General features: G+C 46.0%; 1 protein-coding gene across 2 annotated transcripts; it reads right to left on the reverse strand.

Annotated features, from left to right (window-relative positions):
• Positions 1-774: 774 nt before the first annotated feature.
• On the reverse strand, positions 775-10,444 carry LOC117191352 (scavenger receptor class B member 1-like). Of its 2 annotated transcripts, none has more exons than XM_033396247.1 (7): positions 10,360-10,444; positions 3,961-4,080; positions 2,751-3,003; positions 2,504-2,677; positions 1,857-2,428; positions 1,673-1,794; positions 775-1,601 (listed from the first exon to the last, which is right to left on the reverse strand). In XM_033396247.1, the coding sequence occupies exons 2-7, from the start codon at positions 4,019-4,021 to the stop codon at positions 1,221-1,223; spliced, it is 1,563 nt and encodes a 520-aa protein (XP_033252138.1). In that variant the 5' UTR covers positions 4,022-4,080; positions 10,360-10,444; the 3' UTR covers positions 775-1,220. The 2 variants fall into 2 exon arrangements, with proteins under 2 accessions (XP_033252138.1, XP_033252137.1); XM_033396246.1 differs by having other exon boundaries at positions 10,270-10,425.
• Between the last annotated feature and the right edge of the window lie 1,645 nt (positions 10,445-12,089).

Raw genomic sequence — 12,089 nt, forward strand, 5'->3', positions numbered from 1 at the left:
ATAATGATTATAGCCAGAATCAAGAAAACAATTTCATTCTTTCTCGCTCTGTCTCTCTCTAACACACAGGTTTCATGGTCGGTTTTGTCAATTGCAAAATATGAGTTCAAGGATCTCAGAACCTATAAGAGCCAGAGCAACCAAATTTGGTATCCACACTCCTGTGATATCGGACCTTGACCGTTTTGTGTCCAAATTTCGCCACACCCCCTTCCGCCCCCGCAAAGGACGAAAATCTGGGCATCCACAAATCTCAGAGACTATTAAGGCTAGAGTAACCAAATTTGGTATCCGCACTTCTGTTAGATCTCACTAAAAAACGTATATCTCAGAATTTCGCCCCACCCTTTTCCGCCCCCACAAAGGACGAAAATCTGTTGCATCCACAATATTGCACATTCGAGAAAACTAACAACGCAGAATCATAGATAATGACCATATCTATCAGATTGCTGAATCTGGATCAGATCAGATCATTTTTATAGCCAAAAGGAACAAATCAATTTGCACTGGCTACGCAGCCCCCGACGTCACGCTCAGACTGATTTTCTGTCTCTCTCGCACGCACTCGTTGTCGTGTCGTTTAATATTAGCGGCGTCTGCCGGAGGAGAGCCATACTGACTTAGTATCGGTTATAACTGTAGAGTTGCGGTCTCCGCAGCAACTCACAACGTTCCCCCTCGTTTTTTATTTGAGAAACGTTTCGGGTTTGGTTTGTGACTTGTTTGTCTTGACATCGAATTTCAACAAGTGGTACAACGTGGCACGGGGAATTGTGGGGTTGTTGGGGTATATTAATTCAGTTTTGGTATAACAAATCAAAGTTTAAGCTAAGTCGAAGCTTTGAGCCTTAATGCGATCACGACTATTGCGTAGGACTACACATCATCATCAAAATTTCATAACGATTACTTACAAAGATAACCTACATACAATACAATAGATACAGATACAGATACAAGTACAGATACACATACAAAATACATACAAGTCTTCCCAGCTCCATTTGTTCTAGACTACAGACACTCACACACAAATCCGAATGGATCTGATCGGATCTGATCGGATCGGATGGGTGCAGGGGATGGGTTATGGGAATGGAATGGAATGGAATGGGCTAGTCCCAGTTACCTATCTACACTAAACTAAGACACCCAGAGACCGACCCTTCGATACGTCTACTGATCATATCATCATATCATCCAAAACTCGACAATCTCTAGTATCTGGCGGGCTGGGTGTCCTTGTTCTGCTTCTTGTTCATGTCCACTTGGGCGGTGGCCAGGTAGTTGGAGCCCTCCAGATGCAGGGTGCTCTGCCGGTGAGAGTTGCGGATCAGGCAGAAGGTCGACAGCAGCAGCAGGGCCACCCCCAGGGCGAACAGGCCGACAATCAGAGCCACACGTATCTTGGGCGGCACTTGTTCGGCAAAGCGCATCAGATCGGTGACCTCATTGGGCAGGCTGTCAATCCCCTCCTCGAACCACAGAATGGGGAAGATGATGTCTGGGAAGTTGGCCACTTGCTTGATGTCGAACACCTGGCTGACGGCCAGATTGATTTGGATACGAGCTCGAACACGCAGAGTGGTTCCCATTTTCTATGGGATAAAGACAGAAATGAATGACCATTACAGGAGAACTGACAGGAGGAAAGGGTCGCCTTTCTTACCGGCTGCACATCGAGGAAGAACTGATGCTTCTCCTTCTCTGGCGGCGAAATGCCCTCCACCTGTGTCCGCAGGCTCTCGTCGCCGAGATAGAAATGGGGGAAGCTTAGCATGATGGGGGAATCTGTACGGGAGAGACATTTGTTAGTGTCAGGAAGGGATCTTTTGAGGCCCAGTGAGTAGTACCGTATTGACACAGCGAGACGTTGAAGAGACCGTTGGGGGAGCACGAGGGCTGGCCGGCGGGGCAGAAGCACATGTTCTCCGGGTGGCTCTCGACATCGGCAAAGACCCACTCGGGTGTGGTGAAGCGATAGCCGGGCACCTCGTTCGAGGTCATCACCTCCTTTTCGAAGACCAGCGGCATCAGGCGGCAGAGATCTTTGTCGTACACATGCAACACACGGTCGTGGTCGATGTGCGGGGGGAAGATGGAGCCGTCAGTGCCGTTCAGGTGATTGCACTCATCGGTGGTCCAGTGGGGCAGGTGGGTGCGACCGTTGTACTGGTCGATAATGCCGTACTTCTCGATGTCATCGACGCCTGTGTTGACGGTGACGCGGTCGGAGGAGGTGCCGTTCTTGCCGTACAGCAGGCCGAACTCCTCGTATGGCAGCTTCTGCTCCTTAGGCACCACATCCTTGGCCAGCTTGAGCAGCGGATCCTCGTATCCCCAGAGCAGCTGTCCCACGGACACCTGAACGAACGGCTTGATCTTCAGTATGTCCATGATGCTGGCCATGGCCAGACGCAGGAACCTGAGATGGGCAAGATCAGGGTTAATCAGATTGCAGCATTTTTTGTACAAGCCAGGGCACTCCCAGGGCACTCACCTGGCCGCATGCTTGCTTTGGGAGGTGGCACTCAGCATGGGAATGTTGGGCACAATCACCACGTCATCTTCGGGGCCCACAGACAGATCTTCGCGGAACGAGTAGATCTTGCGCAGATTGTAGCTGAGCGTGCCATTGCCATTCTCCACGATGTTAACCTTTTCCCAGCTCTCGCTGCAAGTCGGAGATGAAGGGAGAGAAGATCGTATTAACATTGACGTTTAGGTGCAGTTTAAAGATACCTTACCTGTAGACATAGGGACCCACCTCATCGACAATGGCCTTGGAGCCATTGCTGAGGAAGTCATCGGCATTGGTCACATTGTAGATGTACAGACTGATGTGGGGCTCCACCGGCGGCTTGGCCCACCAGCCGAAGGTCTTGGCGCCGGGCCGCAGAGCCACCATGCGGTCCACAATGGCATTGATCAGCACGGAGAACTCGCAGGCCACCAAAACGCCTCCCACTATCAAAATCGACGCAATGGCGATCGTAATCCCTGAACAACCAAGGAGAATTATTCAACGAATGTACAGCGATTGCATAAATCAGTGGATGATTGGAATGAGTCAGACCCTGTGAGCGGAAAGGTGGGAAAGTGTTGGCTTTGTTGGCTTCGATCGAGACAAATATTTGAGTTGGCACTCGACTGGGACAGCTCGGCATAAATATTTATACATCGAACGAATAGAACACTAGTGTACATATTGCGGAACATGAATCACTCTTCTAGTGACCCTTTGACCTTATACACTTTGTTATCCAATTAGCATTTTTACAACCGATGGAGAGAGATGCCCGATCCGATCCCCAATTAGATGTGATTGAATAATTATCGTTTAATTACTAAAGTGGAAGTGCCAGAGCTGGAATGTCGACGCTAAACAACAGCGATCAGAGCCATATCCCAGTCCCAGTCCTTGGAACTAAAAACCCACTGCGCCTTAGTCTTATTTTTCCAGAAGGAAACGAAAGGAAGGGAAAGTTGGTAGCTACTTGGGTGAAGATCTGAGTTTATCCTCTGCGTACTTTCAGCGGAATCAATTAGAAATTAAAAAGCGAATATCAGTCTAACCAGTCATACGAACAAAGCGAAGCATTCGCAATCTATTGAGCAAAATCAAGAACAAGGCACGGCACGTGGAGTTATATATTGTATGCGATATATGGATGATTCGCCCTGGTGTTAAGTCAGGCGATGGGTTCTTGTGGTTCCACCTCCCATTGCGTTGTGCATAAATCGTTTCAGGGGATTATTGCACACATCAATGCGGAAATCCATATGGAAATTTTTTGTTAATAGGAAGAGCGCGGTTGGCTAATCAGATGCTAATGGTAGTGGGAATTCAGGTAATACTCGTCCAGCTTTCAGTGGGGAAAACTCTGAGAACACATCTCCGAAGCATCGCTCAACCCCTTGGGGGCTACTCGCATTCATTGAATTGATTATACTTACACCATTTTCTCAGATACGTGCTGGACAGTTTAGTGCATAGTTTGTGTTTGGGACCGTTCATGTTGTGGCTGTTATTGGAGTCGTTGTTGTTTCAAGAGTTGACCGCCTTGCAGCTGTTAACTAGAAAAGCAAATCAAAATTATATATAAGACATATCAAGCTGTTTTTATGGGGGGACCTACAGACAGATAAGCTGTAATACCGGTTAAGTTGTTAATCTATAATTATCAGGCAAAAGACAGGTAAACAGGAATGCAATCATTCAATATCACTTGATAATCACATCGTAAAGTTCTAGCCGACATTGGGTCTCGATGCTGGAGCTCATGATCCGCGATCAGCGTTCACGATCACGATACGATCATGATCAACATCTTCTGTTCTGTGCTTCTGCTTCTTTTTCCCCACTCTTTCCATATGTTTACTTATGTCTATGGATATCCATGGCATGGCTTGAAGAGACAACCAGATGACAGTGGAGGAGAGATGCCCCGACTTTGGCCCAGACCTCAGACACGTTGCGGGGCGTGTTGGCCTTGTGGGGCTTGACAAAGCTCGAGCTGTGGCTGTATTTAGTTTTGGCCAAAAGCTGATTTATCAGCTATGCGATGCTTCGAAACAAAACAAAACAAACGAACAAAACCGATCTGCAATCGCGGCTTTTGTGCGCTGGATAATTGATCGAGTCTCATACGAGTACAGTAACGCGCTGCGTCCTTCCTGGCAAGGACAGACCTTGGCTGCCGTTCAGCTCGGCAATTAAGCACTTTTTAATGGACTGGCAGGCTCCTACTGCCTCTCCCCCTCAGTCTACTCTAAGGCTCTGAATCTGGCTCTGGCTCTGGCTCTGGCTCTGACTCTGACTCTGACTCTGACTCTGACTCTGAGATTTCGCATATAACAAATGTCGGAATGAAACCTTGACCGAGGCCAGGGCTGTGCTTGGGCATACATACACACGAGTATATCTTTTAACATTCGGACTCGTGCGTAAACAGCAACGATTTTATTATTGAAAATTCCAGGCAGACAGCCCGCAAGCCATTATTCATATTCATAAACGAAACGCAATGCAGCAAAATGGGATTCGGCTAATGGTCTGAGCTATTTGCAGGCGTCGCACGGTCGTAGACAATAGAAACGAAACGTTTTAATTGCCCCACTCGATCTGGCGATCTGACAATCCAGCGATCCAGCGATACGCAGATTATTCTCAGATTCAAGTGCATACAAACAGTCGTTTATCGGCGCGAACGAGATAATCTGCAACTCCAGTGGGAGATTACTGCTGGGGCACACCTTCCATTCCGCGATTCGGAAGAACGCACTGAGAACACGAGAACATGAGAGCCAGACTCGACGCTCAAATTCTTGGATGCTCTGCGGAAATGGTGGCCTACAACCAGTTTAGATGTTTTCGCTTTACGGTTTCGGCCAAAAAGCATTAAATTTGGTACTTTGGATCCTGGCCAGCACACAGCACACGCACACCACCCCACTTACCCATTAACTGAGTGGATACAAAGTTTTTCGTATTTTTATACCCGATACTCAAAATGAGTATTGGGGTATATTAGATTTGTGGTAAAAGTGGATGTGTGTAACGTCCAGAAGGAATCGTTTCCGACCCCATAAAGTATATATATTCTTGATCAGCATCAATAGCCGAGTCGATTGAGCCATGTCTGTCTGTCCGTCTGTCCGTCTGTCCGTCCGTCCGTCTGTCCGTCCCCTTCAGCGCCTAGTGCTCAAAGACTATAAAAGCTAGAGCAACGATGTTTTGTATCCAGACTTCTGTGATATGTCACTGCTACAAAAATATTTCAAAACTTCGCCCCGCCCACTTCCGCCCCCACAAAGGACGAAAATCTGTGGCATCCACATTTTTAAAGATACGATAAAACCAAAAACGCAGAATCGTAGAGGATGACTATATGGTTTAGAATGGAAGATCTCAACCAGATCGTATAATTATTATAGCCAGAATCAAGAAAACAATTTCATTCTTTCTTGCTCTGTCTCTCTCTAACACACAGGTTTCATGGTAGGTTTTGCCAATTGCAAAATATGAGTTCAAGGATCTCAGAACCTATAAGAGCCAGAGAAACCAAATTTGGTATCCACACTCCTGTGATATCGGACCTTGACCGTTTCGTGTCCAAATTTCGCCACCCCCCCTTCCGCCCCCGCAAAGGACGAAAATCTGGGGCATCCACAAATCTCAGAGACTATTAAGGCTAGAGTAACCAAATTTGGCATCCGCACTTCTGTTAGATCTCACTATAAAACGTATATCTCAGAATTTCGCCCCACCCCCTTCCGCCACCACAAAGAACGAAAATCTGTTGCATCCACAATATTGCACATTCGAGAAAACTAAAAACGCAGAATCATAGATAACGACCATATCTATCAGATTGCTGAATCTGGATCAGATCAGATCATTTTTATAGCCAAACGGAACAAATCAATTTGCACTGGCTACGCAGCGCCCGACGTCACGCTCAGACGGATTTTCTGTCTCTCTCGCACGCACTCTTTGTCGTGTCGTTTAATATTAGCGGCGTCTGCCGGAGGAGAGCATACTGACTAAGTATCGGGTATAACTGTAGAGTTGCGGTGTCCGCAGCAACTCACAACGTTCCCCCTCGTTTTTTAAGTATTTGTCGAGTTTACTGCGCTCTCTGAACGCCACAAGGTCGAGCTGGCGACTCCAATATCTGTGTGTTTGTGATTTGTGTTGTGTGTTTTGCATTGGATCCACCATTGGATCCACCATTGTTGGCTCTTTTCGAGCGATGCCCATTGAACACCAATTAACCCATAATTATTTCAAATGATTTTCGGTGACACCCGTCATCGAGCCATAAATCTAACTGATGAACTAACGTTCAATCAGGAATTTGTTTGCTGAGTACTCGTAATTTCGGTTCTGTTTGCTGTTAGCTGTAGGCTGATTGTGCGCTTTGTTGGCGGAGTGCACTGCTTCAGGGCCTGGCTATTATAAGTACAAATACGTAAAAACTTTTTAGCATTACAAATGCTTGCCAAGAACGAGGACTGGAGTGGAGTGGAGTCTACTGGAGATGCAGTGTGACTCAGAGTGCTGGTTCTCGGGAAATGAAATGTGTGTGTAACTAACAGAACCTGAGCCATTGTGTCTCGCATCCCCAAGAAGTATGCAAGCAACTGGAGGTGACTGGAATGGCTGGGAAATTCTAGATCTGAACAGCAAACCATCCAAACACCTTGTTATGAGAATCACAGCCAGATTTCAGCAGTTTTGGCATTCCATTCTATTCCAATGAAATGCGATAACTGATGTAATCATTTTACTTTTGTTGACTTGGATCTCGCCCGATGTTGGAGTCGTTGGAGCTGTTGGTGCTGCTTTTTCAGCTGTTCAATTAGCGGCTAACGTGTTGTGTTCAACGTGAAATCGCCAGCCGAGTGTTCGCTTTTATATCTTCGACGTGTACGAGCATGTGTTGAATGTTATATATGGCTTAGACAGAATCCCATCTTCAATAGAAATTTACTTTCTAAACACACGTTTTTGTATGAATTGAACTGAAAGCGGAATCTTGGCGAAGACATCCGCTGCCCCTCTTGCTGCTGCTGCTGCTGATCAGACCTTGGCAGAGCTCTCGGATTGAAATGAAGTAAAGGCGAAGACAACGTGGAGTCGAGTCTCATAATTTCACTGCGTTAAAATGTTGCACAAATAAATACAAGCGGTAGCAGCTACTTATTCTAAACAATTACCCCGACCCAATTTCAGAGCTGGGGCTGTGGCTGTGCCTGTTGCTGCCGCTGTGACACTGGCCTGGCCAAAAACCAAGCGGGCTGCTGACAAAATTCGCTTTGCCTTTATTTTTTGATAATACAAAATGAAATGATTTTTAAATTTTTGTGCGTTAAACAATGCTTGGCTGTGCTGTTCTCAATGGCGTGACAAACATGTGCGACGGGGCTCATCTTGGAGTTTCAGTAGGTCAGTTTTGGGGGCAATTACCCCAGAGACAGGGACAGGTACAGGTACAGGTGCAGGTACATGGAACAGACCATAACAGAGAGAGAGAGAGAGAGACAGCAGAAGTACAAAGTGTTGTTTGCGTTTCGCTTTCGCAGTGAAATGTGTCAACGGGCAACGGGCAACAGCAAAGACAAAGACAAAGCAATTGTCACCTCAATTTTATGACCAACTTGGCAACGAAATCAAGCAACAACTTCAGCAGAAACTTCAGCAACAGAGTGCCACAAGATAACATAGTATACTCGTAGTCGTATACGTATGATGAAGATGATGATTCAAAGCTTTTACTCCGGACAGTTGCTGCTGCTGCTGGCCGCTTCTGGTGCAACCTTCACATAATCGTCTCATGGTTATGTGGTCAAAAAGAGAGCTTTCGCGGGCCCTCTTCACTTATTTATGCATTTATTTAGTTTTATTTGATTTCTATGGGGTTTTCTGACCTGGACACACGCTTCAGTTTGATTTTTGAATTTTGATTTTGGATCTTGGACGAGTATGGAGTATGTGTGGTGTTTTGTTGGGTAAACTTTTTATACCCGATACTCAAAATGAGTATTGGGGTATATTAGATTTTTGGTAAAGTGGATGTGTGTAACGTCCAGAAGGAATCGTTTCCGACCCCATAAAGTATACATATTCTTGATCAGCATCAATAGCCGAGTCGATTGAGCCATGTCTGTCTGTCCGTCTGTCCATCCGTCCGTCCGTCCGTCTGTCCGTCCCCTTCAGCGCCTAGTGCTCAAAGACTATAAGAGCGAGAGTAACGATGTTTTGGATCCAGACTTCTGTGATATGTCACTGCTACAAAAATATTTCAAAACTTTGCCCCGCCCACTTCCGCCCCCACAAAGGTCGAAAATCTGTGGCATCCACAATTTCGACGATACGAGAAAACTAAAAACGCAGAAGCGTAGAAGATGACTATATCTTCTAGAGTGCAAAATCTGAACCAGATCGTATAATTATTATAGCCAGAATCAAGAAAACAATTTCATTCTTTCTCGCTCTGTCTCTCTCTAACACACAGGTTTCATGGTCGGTTTTGCCAAATGCAAAATATGAGTTCAAGGATCTCAGAACCTATAAAAGCCAGAGCAACCAAATTTGGTAACCACACTCCTGTGTTATCGGACCTTGACCATTTTGTGTCAAAATTTCGCCACACTTCCTTCCGCCCCCGCAAAGGACGAAAATCTGAGGCATCCACAAATCTCAGAGACTATTAAGGCTAGAGTAACCAAATTTAGTAAACACACTCCTTTAAGATGTAACTATAAAACGTATATCTCAAAATTTCGCCCCACCCCCTTCTACCCCCACAAAGGACGAAAATCTGTTGCATCCACAATATTGCAGATTCGAGAAAACTAAAAACGCAGAATCATAGATAATGACCATATCTATCAGATTGCTGAATCTGGATCAGATCAGATCATTTTTATAGCCAAAAGGAACAAATCAATTTGCACTGGCTACGCAGCGCCCGACGTCACGAGCAGACTGATTTTCTGTCTCTCTCGCACGCACTCTTTGTCGTGTCGTTTAATATTAGCGGCGTCTGCCGGAGGAGAGCCATACTGACTTAGTATCGGGTATAACTGTAGAGTTGCGGTCTCCGCAGCAACTCACAACGTTCCCCTCGTTTTATTTGATTTCGTTTTGAGTCGCTGCTTCGTGGCAGCGCCAATCAGCGCGCTGTGCAGAGCGAAAATTTCACTTTTCCACACAAGTAATCATAAAAACTATGCACGTTCGTAAAATGCGCTTTTGGCAGGGCCGTAGTCAGCATTTAGCTGCTGCCGCTGGCTCCAGGGGGAAAGAGGCATCATCAGCAGCAGCAGCAGCCACAAAGCATAATTCAATGATTTTCCGCTTTTGAAGAGCTATTAAGCGCCCAGCCACCATGGAAATGGCTTCATTTTGGCTGAGTGGGCAAGTGCTCAACGCTGAGACTGCGACTGCGACGGCGACTGCGACGAGACCGACCCTACAACATCTATAGGGTTTATCAATGATCGATGCAATAAGCAGAAACAACAAATGGACTTTTACTGCCGCAAAAGGCCTGGAATGTGAGTGCTACTGCCACACCACACCATACCATACCACAAACAACACACCACACACTTGTGGCTGCTGTTGCTGCTGGCTTTTGTGAAAGACACACCAGAGAGGCAGACGCAGACCTGTCCAGCCTGAGGGGAAGGGAGGGGACAGGCCACAAGCCGCAGACATTTCAAAATAGTTACATTAACACACAGACAGGCACTCACACGGGAGCCGAAATCGGAGTCGAAATTGCCCGTTTACACGGATGCAAGTTTAGTACGTAAGCGCTGTTTTGGTGATAGATAAATTCTTACGGGGGACCACAAAATGTGGAACGTAACACCAAACTGCCGGAAAAAAACGTTCACGACTTGTACGCTCGTAAAGCCGCCGAGAAACTGATGTCGATGTCTTCGAGTGGCCCCACAACGTAAGATGTTGGGGCGGCGAAAGCTTCCACCTGAAGCTCGGCTTGGCATTGCGACAAAGCGAAACTCGAAAACCAGATAAGCAGGTACACCTGTGTGCGTATGTGTGTATGAAGGTGTGTGCTCAACAGGAGAGGCACTAGCAAAAGCGAGAGTAAGCAAGCGCGCTCTGTGTGTGGCTGTGTGTGGTGCATGACTTGAGCTTTTGCTCAATGCACTGTATGCGATAAAAGCTTTCGGATATTCGAATAGTCTTCGATCGGTTCGAAATAAATGTTGCCTGTTTCTGCTGTCGCTCCCTCGATTTTCTTCTCTCTCTTTCTGCTGCTTTTGAGGAATGGAATGGGTGGCGGCGACTGATAAAAAACAAGTTTGTTGCTTTTGCATTGAAGTCTTTCGTTTTGGTTGCGTTACGTTCCGTTTTATATTGCACACACAGAGACACAATCCCATTGATTGCCACACCAATACCACTGGCAGCACTAAACGATTATGATATTTTGTTGTTGTTGCAAATGACTCACTTCTATCGTGATTGTTGTTGTTGTTATTATGGTTTGTGCCAGTGGTTGCAAAACACCAAACATCAGAAGCCACAATAACGAAGACAGATCAAGTTGAAGCTACAGAATGTATGCTAAAGCTGACAGCTCCAACGATCACAAATTATTGTTATTGCCACTGAATGTTGCAGTTTCGGTGGGCATTGCGCCAGCTTTTTTGTTTTGTTTGTTGTTGTCCGTCTCCAGAATCGGAATCTTGCAAAAGCTTTCCTGCTTAAGCATAAACATGCTTTTGGGAAATGTGCAAGCCGGGGAAACAACACCGCGCGACAAAAACTTGTTGCATTTGCATAACCAATAACAGCGAGGGGAAATCATTTCAGACCATGTCTAGGAAATGTGATTCGAGAAATTGAAGGCAGAAAATTTCACAGCCAGCACGTTAGTTCTGAAACGATGGAGGGTTTTTCCACCTTAGATGAATCAGGGGCAAGTTCTGACGATATGATGATTGTTAAATGAATAAGACTTGGGAGATTCTATGATTCTCAGATGTTCAGATAGAATTTTTAGAACTAGGAATGATCTTAAGAGGATCCAGTTGTGTACTAGCATTCATATCTTTTGCTTAAGCCTGACAAAACCATTGCTCAATCCCCATAACAATGGCTTTTTAGTTAGAAGGCGAACCAAGACATTATCGCCTCAATGTGTTTGACATTCCGACTCCAAGACCAACGACACACACGTACAAAGATATAGAGTGCGGGTGGACGGGGCGACGACGACGACGACGACGACGGTGACGGCGACCCGTATCCAATGCCTAACTCTACGACGACTTTGCATGCCAATAAGGCCAACCGGGTTGCATGCGACCTTTCTGTTTATGTAAACTGTCGTACAAATTGGCGCAGTTTTGTTGTAAGTGATGCAATAAATAATAATAAAAGCACAGCAAAAGCAACAACAACAACATACGCATATGTACATTTAAATGTTGTTGCGTGTCATCAATAGCCCCTGTCCCGCCGACGCAAGAGAATCAAATTTGGTTTTTCACTTACGATACAGAATGTCGACCAACGCCGGCATGGCCAATCATTAGCCCCT

The sequence above is a fragment of the Drosophila miranda genome (assembly GCF_003369915.1).
Source record: "Drosophila miranda strain MSH22 chromosome Y unlocalized genomic scaffold, D.miranda_PacBio2.1 Contig_Y1_pilon, whole genome shotgun sequence".
Classification (NCBI taxonomy): Eukaryota; Metazoa; Arthropoda; class Insecta; order Diptera; family Drosophilidae; genus Drosophila; species Drosophila miranda.